Source organism: Electrophorus electricus, chromosome 4 (genome assembly GCF_041902795.1).
Source record: "Electrophorus electricus isolate QZ-2024a chromosome 4, ASM4190279v1, whole genome shotgun sequence".
Classification (NCBI taxonomy): domain Eukaryota; kingdom Metazoa; phylum Chordata; class Actinopteri; order Gymnotiformes; family Gymnotidae; genus Electrophorus; species Electrophorus electricus.
Genome location: NC_137500.1, coordinates 33572501 through 33599219, shown reverse-complemented (window position 1 = coordinate 33599219; position 26719 = coordinate 33572501). Strand labels below are relative to the sequence as shown.

The 26719-nt window shown below is 41.5% G+C and overlaps 3 protein-coding genes across 10 annotated transcripts in view; 1 reads left to right on the top strand and 2 right to left on the bottom strand.

The window, feature by feature from the left end:
- myo10l3 (myosin X, like 3) overlaps positions 1–4649 on the bottom strand; it is a 49371-nt gene extending 44722 nt beyond the window's left edge. For both annotated transcript variants that reach the window (XM_035521814.2, XM_081713386.1), the window contains exon 1: positions 4368–4649. In XM_035521814.2, the coding sequence (XP_035377707.1) occupies positions 4368–4388 (21 nt within the window). In that variant the 5' untranslated portion in view covers positions 4389–4649. The remainder of the gene's footprint in view (positions 1–4367) is intronic.
- Positions 4650–13494: 8845 nt separating this feature from the next.
- On the top strand, positions 13495–20662 carry glb1l (galactosidase, beta 1-like). 3 transcript variants are annotated; one of them, XM_027005658.3, is made up of 16 exons: positions 13495–13747; positions 14040–14202; positions 14287–14437; positions 14785–14845; positions 15239–15333; positions 15455–15635; positions 15822–15880; positions 16189–16310; positions 16543–16583; positions 16879–16997; positions 17098–17172; positions 17272–17361; positions 18075–18188; positions 19637–19768; positions 19890–20123; positions 20285–20662. In XM_027005658.3, the coding sequence occupies exons 1-16, from the start codon at positions 13657–13659 to the stop codon at positions 20486–20488; spliced, it is 1932 nt and encodes a 643-aa protein (XP_026861459.2). In that variant the 5' UTR covers positions 13495–13656; the 3' UTR covers positions 20489–20662. The 3 variants fall into 3 exon arrangements, with proteins under 3 accessions (XP_026861459.2, XP_081569511.1, XP_026861461.2); XM_027005660.3 differs by having other exon boundaries at positions 13496–13747; positions 14036–14202; XM_081713385.1 differs by lacking the exon at positions 18075–18188.
- Positions 18041–26719, bottom strand: part of ankzf1 (ankyrin repeat and zinc finger peptidyl tRNA hydrolase 1) — a 10705-nt gene continuing 2026 nt past the window's right edge. For 4 of the 5 annotated variants that reach the window (XM_027005657.3, XM_081713384.1, XM_027005656.3 and 1 more), the window contains 13 exons: positions 25084–25186; positions 24749–24924; positions 23799–23908; positions 23552–23705; positions 23161–23383; positions 22973–23080; positions 22693–22860; positions 22452–22568; positions 22074–22317; positions 21852–21963; positions 21580–21747; positions 21426–21481; positions 20826–21210 (listed from right to left, as the gene is read on the bottom strand). In XM_027005657.3, the coding sequence (XP_026861458.2) occupies positions 21087–21210; positions 21426–21481; positions 21580–21747; positions 21852–21963; positions 22074–22317; positions 22452–22568; positions 22693–22860; positions 22973–23080; positions 23161–23383; positions 23552–23705; positions 23799–23908; positions 24749–24924; positions 25084–25186 (1863 nt within the window). In that variant the 3' untranslated portion in view covers positions 20826–21086. Of the gene's footprint in view, positions 18178–20825; positions 21211–21425; positions 21482–21579; positions 21748–21851; positions 21964–22073; positions 22318–22451; positions 22569–22692; positions 22861–22972; positions 23081–23160; positions 23384–23551; positions 23706–23798; positions 23909–24748; positions 24925–25083; positions 25187–26719 lie in introns of those variants that run through there. The other variant, XM_081713382.1, reaches the window with a different exon arrangement.

Here is a 26719-nt window from a genome sequence, read left to right as displayed (position 1 = left end):
TCAGTATTCCAGTTCAGAAGTACTTGCTTGAAGAGTTTGAAAATTAAAAATGACTGTTAACCAAATAACCTTAACCGCATTAATAAATGTTCACATATCTCAGGGCAAATGGCAATCATGGTATGTAGAAATTTAATCACAATATGAATTTCTCTAAATGCATTCAGTATAAGGTATCATACACATCACTGACTACAGCATGGAGCTGAAGGCACGTTGTTGGCAGCAGTGTGTGCAGTGTGTGATGAGAGGAGAGTGTCTGTCAGGCTGACACAGAACCTGCAGGAAGGATGGGTCGGGTGGTACTCACTAAGAGACACTGTCACACTAATTTACTGCCTGGAGTTACCAAAGTAATAAAACAGCAAGTCATATTAGGTCGATTCTGTCCATCCATGTAGAAAGAAATTAAAGCCATTACGTAGAAAGAGCTACACAACACAGCTGCCATCCTGGCCTGATTGAACAGTACTGAGGTTTGCATGTGTGCTTGTGTCCTTCTGGAACAGTAGATCAGTCCTTTCTTATTCAAAAGCTTGTAAATTGGATCACAATAATGTCATAACTATGACTGCCATTAAAAAGCAGAGTTGGCCAGAGTGAAGTAAAGCTTCCTGGATCACTCAGGATCTCCCAACTGTTACGAGATGAAATAAAGCAGTCAAACCATAATAGTGTAACACACCAATCCACAGTAAAAGGAGTTTCACCGTCCAATGTCAGAGAACTACAATGACCACATTATGAAGACGTTACTGTCCACAGTCCCACAACCCTGCAGTAATAAACACTGCAGTACATACACTGTAGTAATAAACACTGTTAATAAAAGCAGACAGCCCTGCTGTGTGTAGCAGAGAGCAGGACCCTGCTCATCTCAAAGCTGTTTTTGTGTTTCTTGTCAAGCTCAAAGGAAGAACTGATAAAAACAACAGCACTGAAGGGGAAATTAGAATGTATACAGTTTCACTGAACCAGAAATATAAACCGTCATCTGAACTCTAGCAGCTGGAAACCCCAGTAGAATCAGCAGAACTTGGGCCCTGTCTCTGAGAGAACAGATCAGCATCCCAGTAGACTCAGCAGAACCTGGGCCCTGCCTCTAAGATTAGCGTCCCAGTGCCACCATGATACGATTATAAGCTCCAACCACAATACGTCTCCGTAAAAGGGTTAGGCATACCCTAACACAGCTCATATAACAAAGATTCCATAGCATAGCTCATATAACAAAGACACATGCTTCCAGTGTGGAAGAGAAGCCACTGCGTCTATAAGGAGCTGGTGGTGCAAAGACAAACAAAAGTACCAAAAAAAACTACACTTCAATCTCAGTGATGAAGGGAACAGTCAACCAGTACCCACAATGAAAAGACAATGAAGGCCACGCCTCTCAGGAAGCCACGCCTGTAAGAAAGGTGCAGAAACAGGAACATACCTTCATGAATCTGCCTTTTTAATCAACTTGAGATTTTTTGCATTTCAACATACATAATTTATAAATATGAGGGTATTATTTTTTACATTTTTGATATATAGTATTAAGAAAGGCACTCATGCCTCAATATGTTAAGAGTAGCTTACAGTAGTGTAAATGTGTACATAACTTACACCTATATGGTTACACACATGTGTTAACCTCTGTTAGAACATCTTCAGTATGAGAAGAAGGAACCTGGGTTATATATGACTAACAGCACTGTTTGGTTATATATGACTAAGAGCATGGGAGGTTGGGAAGCAGTGCCAGTGCACTGTGAATCTGAAGGGGGAACTGGAGCACTGGTGAGCTGCAGCTCTTTCAACATTACTGTGTGGACTGACCCACGTGGAGCTGAGAACAGCAGACAGACCACGTGCCTCAGCTGGGTGACACACCTAGTGCCTCCGAGCTGCTGGAGGAAGGATAAGGGTTTGGCTGGAGGGGAACATGGCTGGGAGGAGGAGCTGATGATGGCTTTAGTGTCAGACACACACGCACACACACACACACACACACACACACACACACACACACACACACACATCCAGGCCATTTCCAAATAATAAAGAAAGTTACAAAACTCAAAATGACAAAACAAAGGTCTCATTTCCATTTTTATTTATTTTTTTTATTTTTTTTTTGGGGGGGAGGTGTTATATAAAGGACCTCATACCATCCCTACCCCTCTCCTATTTACCCATCAATAGAACATGTAAAAACGCACATCATCACTTTAGTGACATCATACTGGTCCCATGACACCTCCCAGAAGAAGAGAGAAGAGAGGACTACACTAAGCCAAATGGAGGGAATGCCACACATGCTGAATTAAGATAAGTTTTGATTTTAGTAAATGCAATTCCATTTCTATTGCATTCTTATTTGTACAGTTTTTTTTTTAACTGCGAGGACAATCTCCCTGAGACAGCATGACACAGACACAACAGCGAAGACAATCTCCCTGAGACAGTGTGAGACAGATACAACAGCGAGGACAATCTCCCTGAGACAGTGTGAGACAGATACAACAGCAAGGACAATCTCCCTGAGATAGTGTGAGACAGATACAATAGCGAGGACAATCTCCCTGAAACAGTGTGAGACAGATACAACAGCAAGAATAATCTCCCTGAGACAGTGTGACACAGACACAACAGCGAGGACAATCTCCCTGAAACAGTGTGAGACAGATACAACAGCGAGAATAATCTCCCTGAGACAGTGTGAAACAGATAAACAGTTTATCCTCTACTGTGGGATGAGGGTTTGAGGTTGGAACTTTCTGAAACTTGTTTGAGGTTCATCTGTGACTCCACCAAGAATGTAAAAATGTTTAACCCCTTCTCCTCCTTCATTCATTAGTCCAAAAATGTAGGCCATTACACATTCAGGTCTCTTCTGTAAAACTCTTTTTTGCTTTTCGACACCTCGAGGTATCTCTTTTCCCGTAAGACAACTGTTATATCAGTACACCAGTATAGCACAATTCTCTCAGCACCCAGAGAAAATACACATTTTATCTTAACTTATACCATTTAATTGTGGTCCATTTCACTTCTACTACATATAACACTACTTAAAAAGCTATAAAAATATTATATAAATAAAGAGTGTTGTTGTTTATCCCTTTGAAGACACTGTGCAGTAGGCAGATCTCTTGCTGTAGTGCCATTTGTCCTCAGTGCCAAGAAAAAAGCAGGCTGCCACTCAGAATGTCTCTACACTGACAGATTTAGCCTTTTATGTTAGAGCAAGATTTAGGGTGAGCTACACTTGTGCTGGGTTGGGGTTCTGGGATAAGAGTGTGGGTTGGGTTGGGGTTCTGGGATAAGAGTGTGGGTTGGGTTGAGGTTCTGGGTTAAGAGTGTGGGTTGAGTTGGGGTTCCCTTATTAAGGCTGTTAGAAGATTGTACAATATGTTATGTCAGTTTCAGGAACCAAATCAATTCTAGAACTTTGCCTTGTGTAGGAATACATTTTATGGACATTTCATTAAAAAAATTGTAGTTGAATTACTGACAGACTGTTCACCTTATAAATAAAATAAATAGTACATAAAATTCAATGTGTGTATTACACTGAGCAAATAATGTGTCTAGACTAAGATGAGTAGAAGCCCTATTTTGGATAGTCAGCTGTGCCTGTGTGTTCAGCACAAGGGTGAAGGCTGGATTACGACAGGAACAGACGATTCACACACAGAAAATCAGCAGGACAAGATTTTTTACCTAAGCAATTGATAACAGGTATCCTACCAATCATTTATGTTAAATTCTAATCTACCTTTGTAGTTTATTTATTTACATTTGCAGTTTATTTCTCTCTTTTTTGTGTTCTGAGTGTTCGGCAGGCACAGGTGGCCTACAGAGATGATCCTGTAGTGTAGAATTTCCTTTGAACCAGCCTCACTGTCTGGGGGGGGGGGGGGGGGGGGGGCACTACATTTGCCAGATTAATCTTAAAGAATAAAGATTTAAGATTTACAGAGAGAGACAGAAACTGTGTAAATCATACACTATATCTATATTATACTATCACATAATACATCATACTGTCATTCAGAAAGAAAACTCACTTTAGAGTGATGTACAAAAAACCTCAAATATTTTTCCCTCATAAAATTCTAACACGTAACAGATTAATAATCACACTGGCGTGTACAGGGCATCACCCAAGACCCTTGGGCGCCTTCTCTCCTTTCTCTCTGAACATCACTGTTAGATCAGGAACTACGGCGATGTTTTGTCGCATGAAATTAAATTCGTTTATTTTTTCGCCGAATTTACAATAAAACCACGACTCAAGCAACACATTTGAGAGGATATTCGTAACCCATCTGAAGGCATTGGCTCTGGTAGGCTAATATGAATAAGTTACTTCTTACCTCAACAAAGAAGGTATCCATTTCCAGCCGGTCCGCTCCCAAAACACGAGCTTCCTTTAGGAGGGACCACCGTGCGCTCGGCGCTCAGAAACGCTGCTGGCAGTTTACAGATGCGTCCCATTCACGCTCTTAACAAAGGCGAGAAGTTCCCATTGGACTGTGACAGCGTAATTCTACAAACTTTTTTCTTTTAGGGGATCTTGGATAGTGAGACGAGCACGTTCGGTCCTCCGCCGTAGTTCAAAGGAAACTGACGCGATGCTCCGTCCTCGCTCGCACGCACGGCGTGTCCTGGTGTATCTTTGTGTTGTTCAGTGGGAATCACTGAAACCGGCTGGGAAAGCTCCAAGGGGCGGGGCTTAGGCTGACCCGCAGGACACACCCCTGCAAAAAGGGGCTACTGTAGCTTCCATTTATTTACATTTTTCGTTAGAAATAGTTTGCGCAGTTAAGACATAAAACAAAACCTCACTGAAACTATTTAACTTTACATTCTTCTACAGTATGTGACTTTGACTTTTAAAAGTTAAACCCCTGTGGCTTAAATCTAATTTATGACTTATGATGTTCTAACAAATTATTAATAATAATCTCTGAACAAACATTGTGCTACTTAAAAGATGGGTACTTACACATGTCTTGAGTGAACAAAGAGGAAAGAAATTCTGGAGAAAATTACTTCACAAAAAGCCCCTAATTGAAACTGAGCATCGTTAATGATATGCACTAGAACCACTGTAAAGGCATGTTTACTACTCTAATGGGTTAATTACACCCAAACGACCTCCACTAGAGCTTTTAGTCAACTCCCTAAGGCATACAGAAAGAGCCAGGAGCTCTGTAAGGCTGAAAGGGCCGAGAGGGCCAGACCCTAAACAAGACTGAGAGGACCAGGCCCTAAACCAGATCGAGTGGACCAGACCCTAAACCAGACCAAGAGGACCAGACCCTAAACCAGACTGAGAGGACCAGGCCCTAAACCAGGTCCAGGGCAAGGCAGGATAGAAAATTGTTCAATTTGACATACACCAAACACTTTAGCTATATGAGTTCTAAATCCTATAAAAATCAGTTTTAAAATTTGGTGATAATTCTGTGGTTGTACAGCCAGGAAGCAGGTCTTCTGGGGATTAGTTAATGTTCTTTCTCAAGACTCTGTCTCAGATTGTTATCATCTAAGTACTCAATACACACAGGCTCTGGACACACACACACACCTAGACACACACACACACACACACACACACTGGGAGATATTACCCTATGCTGGAGTGCTCAGAGTAGTTTTAATTGATCTCCTAGCAAACAAATCAACATTAATGTAGTTTAGAAAAAATAAAGCCATTTACAAAACTCATTATGTAATAATTCATTTATTTGTTAACAAGTACATCATGCTGAAGAAAGCTCCATCATGACTGATGCATGCTGTAGCTAAAGTCATGCTGTTAGTATATATTCTGTTAAAGGCACCCTTGTCTGTACTTTATGTTTATAAGAAGTCAGTTGTTAATTTTTTTTAAACTTTTTTCAAGTTTTTTGTTTTATTGAAATATTGCATTCTGATTCTGACTATATATTTAGTGTTTGATACAGCACTTTTATGTCAATACAGTTGTCAATATAGTTGCCAAATAAAGTGATTCATATTTAAATTATTAAAAATTGCATTTGTAAGCCACAGTTTAACAATCTCAGTTCAGTGGTCACCACTTTACAAAGCACAGTAACCCAGTCTAGACTGGTTACAAAACTAACAGGTGTAAAGGTAATCCCAGGACACTCTGTAATCATTTAATCTGAACTCTACAGTGAAGTCCTCATGAAGCCCTTTGTAGTCAAGATATGAACACATGACATAACCACCACTGGTCCCCATTCACAAAGGTTCACATATGTATTGAAATACATACATACATACATACATACATACATACATGCATACATACATACATACATTATATATATATATATATATATATATATATATATATATATATATATATATATATATATATATATATATATATATATATATATATATATTAATATGCATAATCACTCATGTATTTAACAAGAAAATGTTAAAACAATGTTAAAACAATATTACAAATATTAAAACAATATTAAAATAATTGCATTTTATAATCCTTACTCATTTTTATTTGTCTGTTTTGCCTTTTACGTACAACTTAACAATAGTCTGATCTTAACAGTAGTCTGATCTTAACAATAGTCTGATCTTAACAATGGCAATGTACCTGAACTGCTGTGTATCTATAGCTAACGTCTGCAGACCTGTCACCCTCACAACACTGATATACAATACAAGGGGTTAGTGCGTAGTTTAGTGATTGTGTGTGTGTGTGTGTGTGTGTGTGTGTGTGTGTGTGTGTGTGTGAGTGAGAGAGAGAGAGAGAGAGAGAGAGAGAGAGAGAGAGAGAGAGAGAGAGAGAGAAACAGATCTAGTACTATTCTCAAGCACTAGAATGAAAGTGTTGGAGTATACTGAGAAATATCTGTGGCTGTATATATAAATTAATTCTGACAACCCTGATAACCTAATGTTAACTCCATAGCCTCTTATCATCCGTGCCAAACCTTTAGTCTGTAGGTGGGGAGGTTTGTGTCTGTGTTAGTCTGAGACTGACACATATGGACAGAATCAGGTGCTGGTGACAGAGCCAAGCAGCACTATTCAGAGGAACATACTGAATACTATTTCCATCCCTAGTGATGTCACCAAAAACATTTACAGCACCACATACCCTACACAAGTAAAGACATCCTGAGAAAAATCAAGTGTGTATTAGTGCTATGCTATGGCCCTTTTAAACAGGGCAGTGTGGTTGGTGAACACAATTTGTTTTGAGGAGGGGAAGTGATCTTTTCCTTAACAATCCAACAAGTTTGTGTCAGGACAACACAAAAGGGATGAAACCTTGTTTCTTAATTAGCCTCTCAATACTCAACTGACCTTCACACCCTTAAACATAAACCCTTAAACTTAAGCCTTTCTTCCACTGCAGGGACAGAAAAGGCAACGTGTGTGTTATCAGACAGGGTCCCAGCAGTACCTGAATAGAGGACAAAGATACAAAACAATGGAGCTGCAGCCACTAGCTAATCTGAGCCTGCCCTGAGGGAGTGGGGGAGGGGAGAGGAAGAGGGAGGGAGGGAGGGAGGGAGGGGAGAGGCAGAGGAAGGGAGACAGGGAGCTCAGACAACCTGTCTGTCTCTCTCCAGGACTCATCTGTCCCCAGAGAATAATTGCATTACCCAGTCCGGACCCTTTTGTTTCCTACAGTCATTTTTCATTTCATCTTAAACCATCAGATTAGAATGTATAATGGCATGTATAATGAAACCCTTCACACTTTGTCACCTATTATAATGTTGTTTTTAATAGGTTAACACATGATCAAGACTTTACCTTGTTGGTTACTTTATTTAACCCTAACCCTTACTTTATTTAAGGGTACTATAGCTTAATCTTACCCTAACCCCTACTTTATTTAAGGGTACTATAGCTAACCCTAACCCTTACTTTATTTAAGGGTACTATAGCTAACCCTAACCCTAACCCTTACTTTATTTAAGGGTACTATAGCTAACCCTAACCCTTACTTTATTTAAGGGTACTATAGCTAACCCTAACCCTAACCCTTACTTTATTTAAGGGTACTATAGCTAACCCTAACCCTAACCCTTACTTTATTTAAGGGTACTATAGCTAATCCTAACCCTAACCCTTACTTTATTTAAGGGTACTATAGCTAATCCTAACCCTTACTTTATTTAAGGGTACTATAGCTAACCCTAACCCTAACCCTTACTTTATTTAAGGGTACTATAGCTAACCCTAACCCTAACCCTTACTTTATTTAAGGGTACTATAGCTAACCCTAACCCTAACCCTTACTTTATTTAAGGGTACTATAGCTAACCCTTACCCTAACCCTTACTTTATTTAAGGGTGCTATATCTTCTATGGTGCTGATGATGTAGTGGTTGTCCCAGATTTACATTCAGTGGCCTCTAGTTTAAAATACATGCAGCTGTCACATGCCATTCCATCCTTCCTATATAAATATAAACAGGGAGTTCTATATAGAGAGTTCATTTCCTGTCAAAAGGAATTATACACGAATCCAAAAACAAAACTGTGTTGTATGAATTTTACGAATATAAAATTTTTAATCTGTTTTGTAAATCTTCTCAAAGCTTCTTATGTGACATTTTCACATCCATCATTACTTACAACATTTACGTCGCATTTTACAAGTCACTTCATGGGTTGAATAGTTTTCAGTCTGTTTGCATAGTTTGGACAGTTTGTAACTCATGAACTTAACTTGTAAACAAACAGATGATTCTGGATTTATAGATTACTTGTAAAGTGATTTGTGGGTTATTTTTGGAGTCAGTTCAGCTCCCTTAGCTCTCTGGAGCCCCTCCACTGATCTATCTACTTGGATTATGCTTCAGTTGAGAGATAATGTCAACTGTCAACTGTGCTAATAATCTTTTTATGAGCTTTGGTAGTGTAACCAGTGATTTGTAATAGCATAAAAGTTGTTAATACATAACCTGCGATTTATAATTAAAATGTGAACACTGTGCAAACATAAATTCATAATCACAACCCTAAGGAATGTACTCCCACAACTAGTTACAGATAGTTGCACATTTATAAATCTGACTATGGATTTGCTACAGAGAAAATCTCATCACTGCTCTCAATTATGAATCCTTTCAACAAGGAAATCTCCATACTAGAGCGCTAGAACACCAGAGCTCTAGAACACTAGGGCCCTAGAACACCAGAGCTCTAGAACAGCGGAGCTTCAGAACACAGGAGATCTAGAACACCAGAGCCTTAGTACACTAAAGCCTCAGAGCCTCAGAGTCTTAAAGATTAGAGCTCCCTGGATTCTAGGGATGAACAGTGGGCCAGCCTGAGCAGGCAAACTGACTGAGTTGAGCTATTATGCTTTAAGACATCAGTAAGACATGTTAGAGCTGAGCCATTGAGGCTTTAAATGCCAAAGTAAATTGACTAAGCTGTAATGTTTTTCTGGTAAGGATATGGGCTGTCAGAGAGACAACAGACAAGCTATCCAGGAATGTGTGCTTTAATCTAGAGGTTTTGAATCATGTGAACAGTGTCTTGCACAGCTAGCATAACTCCTGGAGGTTTAGTGCAAAAAAGGAAGTCCATGTAAATGAGGTAGAGCCCTGCAAGGAGTCTGTATTTCACAAAAACATCATATATCACTGATGGAATACTTGTTCACTTACTAATGTCCAGCAATGTGTAAAACCCAGAAGTTGCTAAATCCACATGCTGATGGATTTAGACATCAGGTACAATCAAAATGCATGCTAGGAAATATACAATCACCACAGCAGATCATGGAATAATATCTTCAACAAGCATTGTAATTAGTTATGACAATAGATGCACATGATTATTACAGGTAACCAGTATCCTTTAAATGGAGGGTTATATGTAATGAGTCATAACTAATTCCGCTGTTAACTGATTTGTATAAGGAGAGAATAGGAGAGACGTAAACTTCACAAACTCACAATCGGGTTATACTAGCAACAGGTGAGTTAATACGCGGGGCATTTGGAGCACCTCCGAGGACTCTGGGATGTTTAGTCCATACAAGACCAGCTGGATGCTAAAGGTGTGACAGGACTACTGGCCCATTAAGTCTTTTTTTTACCGGAATACTGCTTAGCCTGGCTATCCTGGTTAGCCTGCTTAGGTCTGGTTATCCTGGCTATCCTGGTTATCCTGGTTAACCTTCTTAGCCTGGTTAGTCTGGTAAGCCTGGTTAATTAATGACAAGGCAGAAAGCTTAAAAGTGAGTACTATCTACTGTTTTATTTTTTGTTAGTTGAATGCTTTATTTTACGTTTTCTGAGCAGCAAGCTACACTGATCATGGCCTTAAACTACATGAGCTATAAAGTGAAGGAGACGGACTTCCGCAAAGACCCTCACGGCACACAGGATCTGACAGCGAAATGTTGGACAACACGTCCTGGCACTGACTAGGAAGATTTCAACATGTAAGACTTGAAGGAAGTGGTGCAGTACTGGTTTAACTGGACAACGCCTCAGTGTAACACTGGACTTTCTCATAAAATGTTCTGCTTGTCCTTATTTAGTAAAACCTCATTTGTCCCACTGGGCCTGCAGTAAGACTTCAGGAATTCATTAAACTAGAGAGGAATGTGAGTCACGATGGAGGAGCTTCTGTTGGTGTGTTTGTTTGTTTTTGATGGAATGTGATAGATCAGCAGGGAAACCGAATGGCAGCGCCGACGGGGTGAGGTGGGCAGCACTGACTTGGCGAGGCAGGCGCCACTCACAGGGCGAGGCAGGCAGCGCTGAATGACCTCATACTGTAGTAGAAGACTGTTGTTGTCCACAAAAGCAGAGATGACAGGCCTCGCACCACCTTCACCACTCAGTGAGGTCATTCAGTGTTACCCAATTCTACATCATTAACTGCAGACAGTCCACATTCCCCAGTCTTGCATCCAACTCTTCTCAGACACAACACACATGCACAGTCTACATCCTGCTTGTTTTGAGGTTTATGTTGTACAAAGATGAAACAAATAAAATAATGTTTTAAATAAATATTTTTAGTTGATTTGGTTGTTAATTTAGTGTCAAACTAAAAATAAAAACAAAATAGACAAAACACAGGGAGTACATACTATTCATAACAATACACAATCATCTATCACAGATGGAAAATGAAATATTCAGATATCTAAGAACACAATTCAGGCAATAAAGTGATTTGTTATTAATTGTTGCTCGTAAATAACAAACATCGTTTTGTAACTACACAGCAGGGTTATCTTTTAGGGGTAGGGGAAGATTAGAGGTCAGATTATAATTAGGGGTAGTTTAGGGTGCTAATTTAGGTGTAGGGGAAGATTAGAGGGTTGACTGGGGTAGTTACTCCACCATGGCACACTGCAGGAATTTGATCTGACTAATGTTTAAATGATCAGATTCACCATTATGCCAGCTATGCAGATGTACATCAAATTACTACAAACACACTGCCTGATAAAGGCTGTCTGGCTTAGAATAGTAAAAGAACCAATATAATTACTAACTTAGTCCTTGGAATTAAAGTTCTAAACTATACTTACTGACACTCTGAGCCTCTGCTGTTTTGTTGATCAGTTTCTCAGATTTAAGATTAACTGTGTAAGTGCTGAACTATTTAATCTACAGTACAGTACAGTGTTCGGGCACGTACAGAGTCTGCTAGGGAACCCGCTGGGGCCAGTACCTGCCCAGATTCACACTGTTTATCCACACCTGGCCCTAAGGGCGAGAACACATGCACAAGACTTCATATTCTTCCAACACTTGCATACTGATCTTTCCTACAGTAACCTCACATTCAGAATGACGTGGTCTTGCAGTGGTTGAATACAAATCTCAGACCTCATCACAAGTGACATCATGGTCTCACATGAGACTCACCTTCATCCATCCATTAAATTCTCTTTAATCTCCATGATCTTCGACTATAGTAGTTCAGCACATTTGCGTGAGGTGGCTTCTATACTTATCCCAGCCATGCGTTTTATTCTTTATCATAACTAAGATCATCTAAGTGGATCTACACTCGCAGTTATGGGTCAGAGCAGAATGGTTTCCTTTCAAACGAGAGAACTGAAGAGACAAACGACATGTAACATAAACTGCAGTCACTGGAAGGTTATAAATAAATGAATAAATAATATGTTTTGTTTATATAGTATCACAGTTTATATATCCTTTCTCATAAAAAATACCATGACCTGCTAACAGATTAACTGTTCTGTTCATTTAATCACTTACAATATTAAAACACCATAAGCCTTGCTTCCATTTAAATTAAAACATGCATGCTAACTTTCTCAGTGGAGTGTGTGTGTATGTGTATGTGTATGTGTATGTGTGTATGGGTATGTATGCATGTATGTGTGCACATGTGCATGCGTGCATGTGTGTGTGTTGTTGTGTGTGTGTGTGTGTGTGTGTGTGTGTGTGTGTGACAGCTATGGATGAGAATGAGGCAGGTACAGGGAGACCAGATCCTGTGTATGGCCAATCCTGGTTAACCCCTCTATTATGTAGAATTTAGTGCAAGCTACATTTATATCATTCTTTAGTTTAAACATTAAAAAATTAAGAGAATAAGATATTGTCTTTTACATGCAATGAACACTGTTTGTAATAAACACAGTTTATGATCTAAGATGGAAACCAACCAGCATTTGATACCTACACACCACTTACTGAGTCATCTGCAGGAACTAAAAACCTTAATACAGAAATCTAAACGATAATACTGTTATTCAAAGGAGTATAATGTTATCTACAGGAGTCCGTAGGGAAAGCCAACTTCACAGTAGCCAAAATACCCCCTAATCACTCACCAACTTTCCTACCAAAAACCAGCGCCTGCTTTCTTTAGTGAACAAAATGTATGTTTTGACGTTATAATCTCACCACGCCCCCTTGTGGCCTAAAGTATTATTTGCAAATCCTTAGTAAGCACATGAAAAGCTAGTGACCAAACATGTGAGCCGGTTTAAATATTACAGTAGTTGTTTATTAACTATTACTTGTAAAATTGAAATACTAACGTATAGTTATTTACTTTAAAATCAGCACGTTATGACAATGTTTGACCATCAGTTATTGCACTAAAATCTTCATAAATTTAAGAAGGGACTGGGCTTGGTGGGCTGGGCTGGGAGGAGTTTGTGTATGTGTGGCGCTTACACTTACACTTTTTTGTTTTTGTACATTACCTATGCGAGTGTAAAGACACTGACTGGTTGTGATGTTCGAAAAACAATTTGTGATATACTGAAAAAGGAAAAAGCAGCCACTTACCAAAGCTAGTAGTTCACTATTGTGCTTTGATTTCATATTTGTTTACTTTTATGCAACACTTACCGCGCTTTCAATTTCAATTTCCAAAACAGTCAGAAGTAAACGTTGGTTAAAACATGATTCAGAAAATAAACGTTGTTTAAGTTTCTGGCAAAGTACTACGCTCTTCGGACTTTAGGACCCAGCGGATTACACCGAAAGCGCAATCACATGATGGTCAAAGGGAAGACTCTGCACACGGAAGATTGACAGATATCTTTTAAAAATCTTAGTTATTAACAGTTGCTGTAGCCAAAATAATACGGTGGGCTTATGTAAATAGGTTTCGTGGCGTGATGAGCAGCAGCTCTGGGCATGCATGCAGTTAACTAACCAGACCCACAGACATGAAGTCAGAAATGGTTTTCGTTTTTCTAACTTTATGTTCTCTAACAGTAATGAGTGTTTGGGTAGGTTAAGTCGGTTACTCATCGCTTACTCCACCGCGATATCGACACAACGTTACGCAGTTTCCAGTTTTGTTGCATGTTATGACATTTTTACCAGCAGAGCAGTAAAACTATTAGTTAGTTAGTTAGTTAGTAACTGATAAAAAATAAAAAGAATAAACACAACTCCAGATATAACAAATAGGATAGCTAGCTAAGTCATTTAAAATGGAATTATAAATTAAACACTGTAATGTACGACTCGCAGGAGGTCATGTTTAATGGCAGCCCGTGGCTTTGTGTTGGAAGGCAGGCGAGCGTTCCTTCTCCATAGACTACAAGAACAACTGCTTCCTCAGAGATGGGAAACCTTTCCAGTACATTTCGGGGAGCATTCACTACTCCAGAGTTCCACGGTATTACTGGAAGGACCGGCTGACGAAGATGTACATGACCGGACTCAACGCAATTCAAGTGTAATGTCGCTGCGCCTTCTGCTTGTAGAGTTATGGCACGCGGCGGTCGCGCGTAAGTGTTTACCTTTTGACATTTAAATACAGGTATGTTCCATGGAACCTCCACGAGCCTGTGCAGGGAACCTATACGTTTGAAGGGGACAGAGATCTGGAGCATTTCCTGAATCTGGCCAATCAGACGGGCCTGTTTGTCATTCTGCGCCCGGGACCGTACATCTGTGCAGAATGGGACATGGTAAGGGCTTTTAAACGATCATCATAACAGCAGGCACACCATGCGCTGTAAAAAGAGGCTCCTGAACACAAAATATGGCCTTTTCATATTGAGTGAACATTAATCCATGCAGTACAGAGATAGAAAACTTTTTGTTTGTTTGTTTAAAGCAAATGAGAGCATCATTTAGAAGATAAACACAAATGTGTTCACTCTAACCACCAGAACATTTATGGATTTAGTGCAGTAGTAACGTCTGCTACTCAGTGTTACTTTGTTGGCTGAATAAATTGAGCACTAATAAAGGCTTTATGTGCTCACGGTGGTGCATGACTTCCTGATGGGCTGTTTGCTCTCTTGGCCTGCAGGGCGGTTTACCTGCCTGGCTGCTACAGAACCCCAACATCACCCTCCGCTCAGCTGATTCAGGTAAGGTCTTCACTGACTTCACCATTAGACCAGCAGACAAAGGACACAGGTCCCATACTTGGATCTATCATGGAGTCATTGTTCCTCAAATATCACAAACATAATGTCCTCCAATTCAATTTTGGAGTTAATACTTGAAAATGAATAAAGAAATTTCATTTTTCTCCTGACCTATTTCAAAATCATTATGTATGTGTTTGACAGGTAAACATCTGTGATTTTCATCACTAACATTTGTACTGATGCTACACTAACATACTGCATCCATCACTGCATTTGAGACAATACAGTGATACTGTTCAATGGGTTAGGGTTAGTTAGGGCTTCTTCTGTTCACTGCTTCATTAAACACAGCCATCTTTGCTGTCTGTGATGTCTTCTGATGCCCTCTAGATTACCTTCAGGCAGTGAGTAACTGGCTGGCTGTGCTGCTCACTAAAATGAGGCCGTGGCTTTATCAGAATGGAGGGAACATCATCACTGTTCAGGTATGGTGAACCAGGATGGTGGGCAGGATCGTCCTCAAACTAAGTGTTCTAAACCCATTCAGTGGTGGAAATGCCCCTCAAAAGTACTGTCTAAAATATGAGTGTGGGTGTTGTTCTGCAGGTGGAGAATGAGTATGGCAGCTATTTTGCATGTGACTACAACTACATGCGACACCTACGCACGATGTTCCGGGCTTTCCTAGGGGAGGACGCAGTCCTCTTTACCACTGATGGGAACACGGATAAAGAGCTGCTCTGTGGAACCCTGCAGGGCCTTTATGCCACCATAGACTTTGGAACAGGTAAGCGTGAAGGCTGAGGTGGAGTGAAAGTGCAGGCACTTCTGGATTTGGGCTGTTCTAAGCAACAGTGAAAAGATTACAGTGTAACCATAGTTAAGACTTTTAAAAAATGTTTTATTACTTCCATATTTGTGATGGAACATGACCAGTTCTTTTGGTTTCTGTGTGATATCCACTGCCTCTCAGACACTAATGTAACAACAGCCTTCAGTCGTCTGAGGAAATTTGAACCATATGGACCACTGGTGAGTGCAGACATGCGCGCGCGCGCACACACACACACACACACGTTTACTCCCCTTCTGTAGCTGAATATTGAGCTGTGGGTGTGATGCTCTTATCAGGGATGCATAGCTCAGGCCAAATGCAGTACTTAGTGCTCTCTAAGGATTGATGTACTCTGTTCAGCTCATGAAAGCTTGATAGTTATCTGACGTGTTGAATCCAGTGTGTTGGAGCAGGAAAAGACTGAAATGTTCAGGCCTTTTGCTCTACACATTTTGAGTCACCCAGCCCTCCTATAAGGAAGTAAAGTGATGGTGGTGTGTTGCAGGTGAACTCTGAGTTCTACACGGGTTGGTTGGATCACTGGGGCGACCAGCACGCTTCCGTCGACACTCAGAAAGTCAGCAGAATGCTGAGTGACATGCTGTCCCTGGGTGCCAATGTCAATATGTGTGTTCAAGTTTATTCACCCCACATACAGTTTCTAGTTGTTTCTGTATATGCCTTTCACAAATGTGAGAAAGGTGGTAATTTGCCTGTGTTACCCCAGACCCACAGACTGGGCCGATTCTACCAAAGAACAAAGTGTAACTTTACAAAGGAGTTTTATCTTCCAGTTTCCAGACGTTTTACTTCCTGTTGTCGTTATGGGCAGTAAGAGCATCCATTTTTTTCTCCTCAGGTACATGTTTGAAGGAGGGACTAACTTTGGTTACTGGAATGGTATGTCTTCTGCCCAGACAAGCATCACCATACTGTCATCCTCTTCCATAGTTCTCATTTTTTCATTTGCTTTCCTACAGATTGTACAGGAACATACTGTTCTGGGCAATTTATTTGTTGATATGGCCATATATTTGTTTCCAGTGTTGCTAAGTAACACCAAAATCCAAAGTCATTCCTATTTTCAAGGACAGAACCAAAGATGGATATACAAACCGAGTTTCTGTATGACTGTGTCTACACTACAACTATAATACTGCCTTCCTCCACTGAAGAAGTCACTATTTAATGACAGGAGCAGATCATGACACACAGTTCCGACCTGTGGTGACCAGTTACGATTACAATGCTCCTTTATCAGAAGCGGGAGATCCCACTGACAAGCTGTTGGCCATCAGGGAGGTCATCAAGAATGTAAGAATGAAATGTGTGGATATAAATTTGTATAGTTACTGAAAACACACTTCAAGATGCACTGGGGTCTCCTCAGCAGCCATGATCTCTTAATTTTCAGTTCCGTGATATTCCTTTGGGACCTATTCCTCCAGCCTCTGCTAAGATGGCGTATGGGTTTGTGAATCTACAGAAGGTCTGCAGTTATTAAGCACCATCTTGCTGCTACTTGTTTTTTACAGTTCATAAATGGATGTAGTGGATTTGACCTTGTGTAAATCTCTGTTTCATACAGATTGGGAACATCAGTGGCTTGTTGGATACTCTGTCACCACAGGGTCCAGTGCGATCTCAAAATCTTCTAACGTTTGAGGAAATGAAACAAGTAAGAAGTTTAAAGTTCCTGGGACACCAATCAGTGAATCAGTTCTGTGCACATAGTACACACATAAACATGAATAATCAGACTATGTACTATGGACGGTACGTGTCCATTAAGTTCTACTGTGAATTTTTGAAGCCAAAAAGGCTGCTGCAATGAAGCTGCCATGATGCAGTCTAAGCATGTGCAGTAGAGACTACAGGTCTGACAGTCTCATTTATTAGTGCTTGCGGATTCCATATTCAGTCACTAATTCAAGATGAGATATTTAATAGTCGCCTGTTATTTTTTTCAGCTCATAACAAAATATTTTTTGCATTATTTAATTTAATGTGAGATGGCTAACAGTATATTTAACCCGATGTTGGTTACCAAGAGCTTCAGCAACATTTCGACAAACTAGCTAGCTAACAATATACTTATGCTAGCAAGCGATTTGTTTGCTAACATTAAGGGCCTTCACGCTAGCAGCTAGCCACTTAGAAAACTGAAAAGAGCTTGACCCCAAGACCTTTGCTTTACAGGTTTGCAGATTTGCAGGTCCTCATATAATGGCTTACAATATTAATGCTTAATTTAGAGTTCACAATAGTTCATATATAACAGTAATAAATATGGTTTAGAATTGGATCCTGAAATGTCCAGACACTTCTGCAGTATGTATGTCAGCATATCTTGCATCTAACCGTAGGATTCTGTTTGTCAACCTGATGTAGTCGTATGGGTTCATGCTGTACCGGACACTGCTGCCCCGGGACCTTCCACACGCCATCTCTCTCATCTCACCAGTCAACGGCATACATGACCGTGCATACGTATCTGTGAATGGGGTAACAACAATGTCTGCTGCAGTTATTTCAGATATTTTCCAAACTAGTTACCCAGAAGTCAGCAGGGGGCGGAGTGAAAGTTTCATGTTTTGTGTTTCTAAGAAATGTCTGAAATGCACTTAGGGGATGTTCATAGATTTTAAAACCATGTGGAGGTTCTTCGCTGTTTGTGTACTGTGAATAGGAGACAAACATTATAGGAGACAAGCCAATGAAAATCAAATACATATCGCTCAGCATGGTGGATGTAATATGGGGAGTCACAATGAACAATTAAACAAACCCTGTCGAAGGCAGGAAGGTTTGTTCATATAACACTTTCATACACAGCATTCAAAGTGTAGAGATGAAAAGACAATTAAGATACTGTGCTAATAAAGACAATTAAGAGACAGCACTAAAAGACAGTTAAGAGGCAGCACTAAGATAAAGGTCTGACTAAGCTGACAGCATTAGTACAGATTTAGAAGCATCTCTGGTCAGGGCTCTGACGACATGATCCAATTAAAACAGCATAATTGTTAAACACGGCCTCTTGCTGCAGTCCTTACTAAGATAGATACACTGGTCCTACACCATTAAGCGGAGAACACTAGTAATTCATGTTCTTAGAAATAAAAGTATGGATGAGTTTCTGTAGGTCTGTAAATCAGGAAGTCAGGAAATCTCTAATCTTGTTGATGTTCTTAAAGCAATAAAATGCTGATTTAGTCTGATCAGTCTGTTAGTATGCCATGATTATGCACTAGTGCTTTAGATTCGTGTCCAAATAGGCAGCTAGTCTATACCTCTCATTGCTGTTCCCAAATAATAAACTTTATATAACTTCAGAAAAGGGAGTGTAAGGGACCATAGTGGTCTGTAGAGTAAATCTAAGTGTCATCTGCATAGCTGTGGTAAGACAAGACCATAATCTTGTAGGCCAAGAGAAAGCAAGTATAAATTAAATAAGAGCAGCCCAAGAATGGAACCCAGCACTCTCTCAGAAATATTATCTTCTGTTTCGAAAAATAATGTAAGGAAGCAGTGGGGTAAAGCAGTAATAAGAGAAAGTGGACATTTTTGTCTGATCAAATATAGTTACACGCTTCTACAGAGATGAGGATGTGGCAGTTTTCGGTGCATACTGGTAAAGGTTCAAATACATCATGTGTTTGTATCATCACAGTAGAACTAAGTGCCACTAGACTCCCTTCCATATCTCATGATCAATTCCAGACACCCCCTGCCAGTACCTCACTATTAAAGCAGTCCCCTCCCCCAATACCTCACTATGAATCCCAGACCGCTCCCCCAATACTTCACCATCAATCCCAGATTTCTCCCGCAATACCTCACTATCAATCCCTCCATTACACATGAATGTATGTATGTACTGATGAAGCACTGGTTACAAAAGCTTCTTTCAATTCTACATTTAAATGTCAAGTTCTTGTGTGTGTGAGAAGGTGTACCAGGGTGTGATGGAGAGAGACATCACGTTAGCGGTGAACGTTATGGGACGACGGGCTGATCAGCTCGACATTCTGGTGGAGAACATGGGCAGGGTTGACTTTGGCAGCAAGATCAATGACCAGAAGGCAAGACGGTTGCTAAAAGATTATCCTTCTTAAACCATAAAGAAAAAGTGACAACAAACCAAATTCTAGATCCAACATGCAACTCCACATGTTTACATTTGTTGTCCTTTTACACTGATAGGGCCTGTTAGGGAACCTCATCTTGGGTAGCGATGTGCTCTCTGATTGGCTGATTTACTCACTGGACATCGATGGAGCAATCCAGAGTGGCTGGCCACAGTCTATGCGCAAGGACATCCATTTGTTCTCCGAGACAGATGGAGGTGAAGAAAGTGGACCAACAGTCTACTCAGGCACTCTCCAGCTCCCAGGCCCCGCCCACGACACGTTCATCAAATTTAATGGATGGATGAAGGTGAGTCTGATGTAAGACCATGATGCCACTGAGATTTGTATTAAGCGTAAAATTCAACCACTGCAAGACCACGTCATTCTGAATGTGAGGTTACTGTAGGAAAGATCAGTATGCAAGTTTTGGAAGAATATGAAGTCTTGTGCATGTGTTCCCTCCCTTAGGGCCAGGTGTGGATAAACGGTGTGAACCTGGGCAGGTACTGGCCCCAGCGGGGGCCCCAGCAGACCCTATACGTGCCTGGACCCCTCCTCAGTTCCTCTGTCCCCAACAATATCACTATACTGGAGCTGGAGAGAGCGCCACAACACAGACGTGTGCTGTTTATGGACCGTCCGCAGCTCAGCAAAACCACAGCCCCATCCTGACATACTCAAACATGCGCGCACACACAATAATACTCAGACACATGTGCTTACACATCCTGACATACTCAAACACACACACGCATGCACACATTCTGACATACATACATACACACCGCTGGTAAAAGATGGAGGGTAAAATAATGAACAGAAGAAATAAAAAACAACCCTCACTCATCTGTGGATTTTTGTCTTTGTAGAAATGCTCTGAATAATGAAGCAAATATCAGTTTGCATCTTTGTAAAAGCAGCTGGTATGAATAACATGGTTAAAAATAGAACCAATAACAGTACAGTGTAGCACAGCAGGTCTGACATAACCAATAGAACAGTACAGCAGTCTGCTTCAACGACTTTATTTTTGGTTCCTTTCTGGTGTATCCACAATTACACCATCAGTTCGCCATCTTTTCATCAGTATGTTTTCCTTTGCACTGCCTCTGTGACTTGTAGCACCAACCTTAGACCTGATTATTAACATCAGTAGACATGTATATATGAGCAGAAGCTCTGGGTACGATGGAGTGTTAGTTCCCGATGTGCTACGCTCCACCCAACCACACCCTTCTGTCCCACTGAGCCTGGGTTTGGCTGATTCCCATCAGGGTTTGGGAGCAGCATTGGCCCTGCGGTGGGCCTGCACACAGCGCGTTGTGCAGAAAGAAAAGTGCAGATATTCAAAAGGCACCTTCCCCAGCAAAGAGGCCCCACACTGCCAGCATCGCCTAAAACATACACATACACACATGAACACACACCTAGACATTAAGACGGCTCCTGTTGGGGCTAAACACTCCTACTGGGGTGAACCTTGTGCGCTGAATATAGTGATAAAGAATGTACTGCAAAAACCAAAGAAATGGAGCCAATTGTCATTTTAACAATGGGAAAGGTACATTTGGAGTATGGTGTGTGTGTGTAAGATAGAGGGTGCAAGTACCTGGTTGTGGTAAATGGGACTCCGGTTTCCGCTACCTGCTGTGGTGTTAGCGCCCTCTGTAACATTGATAACACAGAGTATCAGCACAGACACATACACATACACACACCAGCGTGTCACAGCACTAATGACATGGGAGTGATCGCAGAACTACCTTCTCCGTGTCACTCAGTTCCAGGAACCTAGTCCTCTCCTCCTCCTCCTCCTCTCGTCTCCGACGTTCTTCTTTCTGCTCTCTCTCGCGTCGCCTTCTCAATACCTTCTGGGCCTTTTTCTTCTCTGCTTTCTTACTCTCGATTTCAGCAGTCAGAGGGCCTGGAACCTTCAGTACACACGAACAGTCAACACTGGTAACATTAGCACTGCCCGAATACAGGATAAGTACAGGACAGTGTCCTGCAGCAGGGGGGCGCTAGTGTCCTGTACCTGGGCCTTTGTGTAGTCATACTTGTCAGGCTGCTCAGCCATGTACTTCCTGAATGTGTTCCTGGTGTCCTTGTCCGGTGACACACCATATGGCGTCTGCCCCTTCCTGTCCCTGTGCATAGAACACCGGCTGTACGGTTTCCAATCAAAACACACACATGTCTTATGAAAGCACTGCACATCTGTGTCTAGAAGGGGGCGGGGGCGGGGGCGGGGGGGCACCTGCAGGCTGGGTCACTTCCTGCATCAAGCAGCAGTCTGATGGTGGCCTTGTGCCCTGCGGCAGACGCCACGTGCAGCAGCGTGAAGCCGGCGGAGTCGACGGGCGTGTTGAGATGGAGGGCTGTAATCTCCTCGCCCTGCAGGAGCGTGCAGAGCGTCTCACTGTCTCCGGTTTTGCAGGCAGTGTAGAGGGCGTCCCTCAGACCGTACTCCCACCATTCACACACCACAGCTGTGCCCTCGACTGGAAAATCACAACAACCACCCCGACATACACTGTAAACCTTCAGACCTTCGGTAGATAAACACAAACACACACACACCTTCCCTTCAGTGATCCGTGTGGACTCTCTGCAGAAAGAGACTGGTATCCTGTACCGTGTTCATTCTTGGCTTTCCTCAGGCCTGGAGTTTCCTCCAGTGTGTCCTGGTGTCTCGCAGGTCCAGTGTGTTCCGAACACTCCTCCGTGGCCACAGGACGCCTGCTGCCTGAGCCTGTCCACACAGTAAATATCCAAACAGAGGAAACACCCATGTTACTGCAGCAGAAAGACCAGGCTTCTAGAAAACGAAGCAGAGTTCTGCCAGTGTGAAAGGTCAGAGGTCAGCAGCAGCTCACCTTCTCTCTCAGTTGTTTTTCTCTCTCTCCTTTTTCTTCGTTTCTTCTTGTTTGGTTTTACCTCATGCTCTCTCAAATCCAGAGTCCCCAGCGTGACTTCCACCATCTCAAGTTGTACAGAGCCTTCGTCTTCTGAGCTCTGCTCATCTTCCTCTACCTGTGAAAGCACTGCCACACAAACCACACAGACCACACACAGCCAACATCTTAGCAGCAGAATGACTCCGTGTAGCAGTGGAACTCACCTGGTGTGTCGATGTGTTTGAGCGACAGGGTTCACCTGCTGCATTAGAGTGTGTTTGAGTGATGGGGTTCGGTGGATTCCGTGACTTTCTCTGCCACACTCTCTTCAATGGACTAAGGATGCTGGAGATGTCGACGTTTTTATCTGTAATTACAGAAATGATTATTATTACTAACATATTATTACTGTTTTTATTGGCATTATTATTATTATTATTAACAAACCATAAATTTGAATGGTTGACAGGACGTCATGGACACGCTTCACTTCACTGAACGTGGCTCTGCGGGTGGCAAATGGGAGCGAACATATTCTTTTGTCCTTTATTTCCAGTGGGGCCCCTCGACCTCCAAAAAACACGGAGCGGTTATATTTTGGGGCTCGCAGGAAGATGCCACTGGCCACACTCAGATAGTCGGACCAGCTCTTCAGAAGATCTTGAATATCCTGGTCACACATGAACATCAAGGAGTAAAGAGGGTGTGTAAAACAAAACACGTCTAAAGTAACATGGAATACAGCATTCATAGAGAAGAATATTGAACATGGCAAGAATAACAACAATACTGGTTTAATAGTAATACTGGTTTAATAGGCTGTGTGTGGGCGGGGCACCTTAACCAATGCGGCCTCGTTGTGGCGCCTAAGAGCTGCTCCTGCCGACTTGGGGGTGTGGCCACGGTTCTGGGCGTCTCGGAGTCCCTGTGCTGTTCCACGCTTTGCCCGCACTGTGTAACGGTGGAACGTCTTATGCTGTAAGACCTCTTTGCTGTAACATTAGTACAACTTCATTAGGAGCACATCTAAGCAGGAACATCTAGTCTACACATGTTGCATGAAAATGTGTCCCTATTCCACTGACCCTTGAAAAACAGCTCCGGCAAAGTGACCCCCTCCTGTCATCAGGATCAGCCACACCGTCTTATCCGAGACTTTCAGCAAAGAATCAACCAAATTCACCTCACCTTCCACCTGAGGGCAGATCACACACAGCAAACCATCACCCATATACCCTCACAAGACTTTAAAATCCACCCTAAACGATCCCAATGCGTCATTTCATATTTTATTTATATTTTAGATTATTTATTCATAGCAGTCTTTACTGTACTTGCATTGCTTACCAATGGCCTTTACACTGTTGACTACACCTTGCTGCTAACCCAGACTCACTGTCTCATGACTAACCCAGACTCACGAATGACTCTGGTCTTAGTTTATAGACACCCCTCCTATGGGACGGCTCATCCACTGTCAAAGAAACTAAGTGAGCTATTTAAATAAAGATGATGATGATGATTATTATTATTTATTATTATTATTATTATTATTATTATTATTAATAATAATGCACAGCAGGGCCTATTCCGGTTCTATAGTCCTTCAGCATTTACAGTTACAGCATTCGGCAAATGTTTTTATTCAATACGACTTAATATTTATCAGTACAGCAGTAAGAGTGAATGATCTGAAGATGCAGGCTAGTGCAGGGCTCTGGTTTGTTGGATCAGTGCAGGGTTGGTGTGTTAACATTTGTATTGAGTGTGTTTGTAGAGTTAACGTGTGTATTGAGTGTGTAGAGTTAGTGTGTGTGGCAACTGAGTTTGTAAAGTTAGTGTGTGTATGCTTGTTTATAGAGTGTGTGTTGAGTGTGCTTGTAGTGTGTGTGTGTGTGTGTGTGTTTGTGTATTAAGGGTGTTTGTATAGTTTGTGAGTGTGTGTGTGTGTGTTTGTGTATTAAGGGTGTTTGTATAGTTTGTGAGTGTGTGTGTGTGTGTGAGAGAGAGAGTGTGTATCTGCTGAGGGACTTACTCTGCTGCTCTGTACTGCCCTGCGGTACAGAGACATGTACTGTCCCTCAGAGTTCTGCAACACCACCCTGCTGGACAACCGGCTGCTGTCTCTCCCTTCACAGGTCACCTCCTCACCTTCAGGACTGTCTGATTCATCATCCTCAGAGTCTGATCCTGAAATACTGGACATGTCACCTGTTTACACACACACACAAAATCAGATAGGAAAGAGCCAGAGCTTCACAGAAGACCTGCTGATGCACCACTGCTGGAAAAAGCAGACCTGCAGTGGTGCAATACCCCTCCAGCAGACCTGCTTGATTGAAAGAAGAAAGAAAGAAGAAACTACCGCACCTGCACCTGTTTTTTTCTCAAACTCCTCCACTGTGAACGGTGGTCGTCCAGCCAGACGCTGTTTCAGATTGAAACGGTGCCAGTCTAGTTTGTAGTGTTCCATCTGTGTGAACAATGACAGCACATGCACTTAAACTGTAGGGAACAGACCAAATACCAAAGATGATGTACAGGAAACTACTGATACACTCACTCATATGTTACTCCAGAGTTAGAATTGAACGATTAAATCGAAATCTCGATTTGAATGCACACAGTTTTAAAATCGCAGAAGCTGCGATTTGAATTAGCCAATAGCCTGCAAGTTTTACAAGGGAAAAATCCATCCACTAAACGTGAACGCAAGACCAATCAGAAGCCACCAATCACGTATATGGTGCATGTCAAGCACAACCATTAACAAGGAGCTTGGCATTACATGTCAGAGAAAAGATGATCACTTCATCTGAACAAGTGAGAACCAAACTCCAATGCAGTTGCTACCAGAGAAAAACAGCACACCATGTGTGTGGGAGTATTTTGGTTTTTAGGAAATTTGACATTCGAAAAAAAGATACTGTGCAAGACATGTCAGGCATTGGTGTTAACCTCTCAACATATGAAGAAGCACCACAGACATCTCCATGATGAGTGCATGTCTAACAGGTCCAGGTGAACCACCACCTCAGTCACAATTTCCTAACGTAACAGCCAAGCAAACTCAAGCATAACAGACACTACTGGGAAGTACAAAGCTAAAGCCATGGTGCCGATTTAGTGTCTAAAGATGGTCTCAGAAACCTTCTCTGCACACTCGGTCAAAGATACCGATTGCCACATACTTTAGCCAAGTCGCTAAACCATAACTCTGTGCTATGGGTGAAAACAAAGTTGAAACTGAGCCAAGACATGTGGTCTAGACGAACAACCGACCCTTACCAAAGCCTTTACTTGTCCTTGCCTACAGACATCGTACTTTCCATACATGAGACAACGGGAGAAATCATCATATTCTGATTATACTAATTTTTTTGCAGTAACAATCTATGTAGTCTGGATTATGTCATATTACAGAAATAATGTCAATGTGCTCAATAAACGAAGGTGAGTTATTCAGTTATTTTATCGTGGATTACATTTTTTGATTAGACAACGTCAATCAATCAATCAATCTTGCTCACTTCAGTTAGAGCCCAAAACTATCAAATCTGTTACCTTGATAGTTAGATGTGGTTTAGAGAGAAAGACGACATAGGGATACATAGAACTGTTATGTTCAGACCATTAAGAATTGAAGAAACCAAATAATTTAGATGAGTAGTTCAGTCAGAAATAGTACAAAAGTAATCAGATTAGATTACACTTTTTGGACATTTTTTTAGTGATTACATTCTAACACTGCTTGCAATAAATAAAGCAGACCAATTAGTTTTTCCTTAAATACTTCATTTCATAAACTGCACATAAAGATGTCACTGTGGACGGAGCACCGGGTGTTTGTAAGAAGTTGGTTGGCCATTTCTTTGACAGCTGGAAGAAAGAAATGTGTTGAGCGCAGCTCAGAAAGACTTCCTGAACATTCACTCATTACAGTGTTTCACAAGGTGGGGGACCAGAGATGATGAATTAATGGGGCCTGACTCATGTGCTGTCCACT

Coding starts and splice junctions, on each gene's coding strand:
- glb1l (XM_027005658.3), top strand. CDS start 13,657: ATGCAGTTAACTAACCAGACCCACAGACATGAAGTCAGAAATGGTTTT. Junction 16,311..16,542: donor CTGGGTGCCAATGTCAATAT/GTGTGTTCAAGT, acceptor TTTTCTCCTCAG/GTACATGTTTGAAGGAGGGA. Junction 19,769..19,889: donor GCAAGATCAATGACCAGAAG/GCAAGACGGTTG, acceptor TTACACTGATAG/GGCCTGTTAGGGAACCTCAT.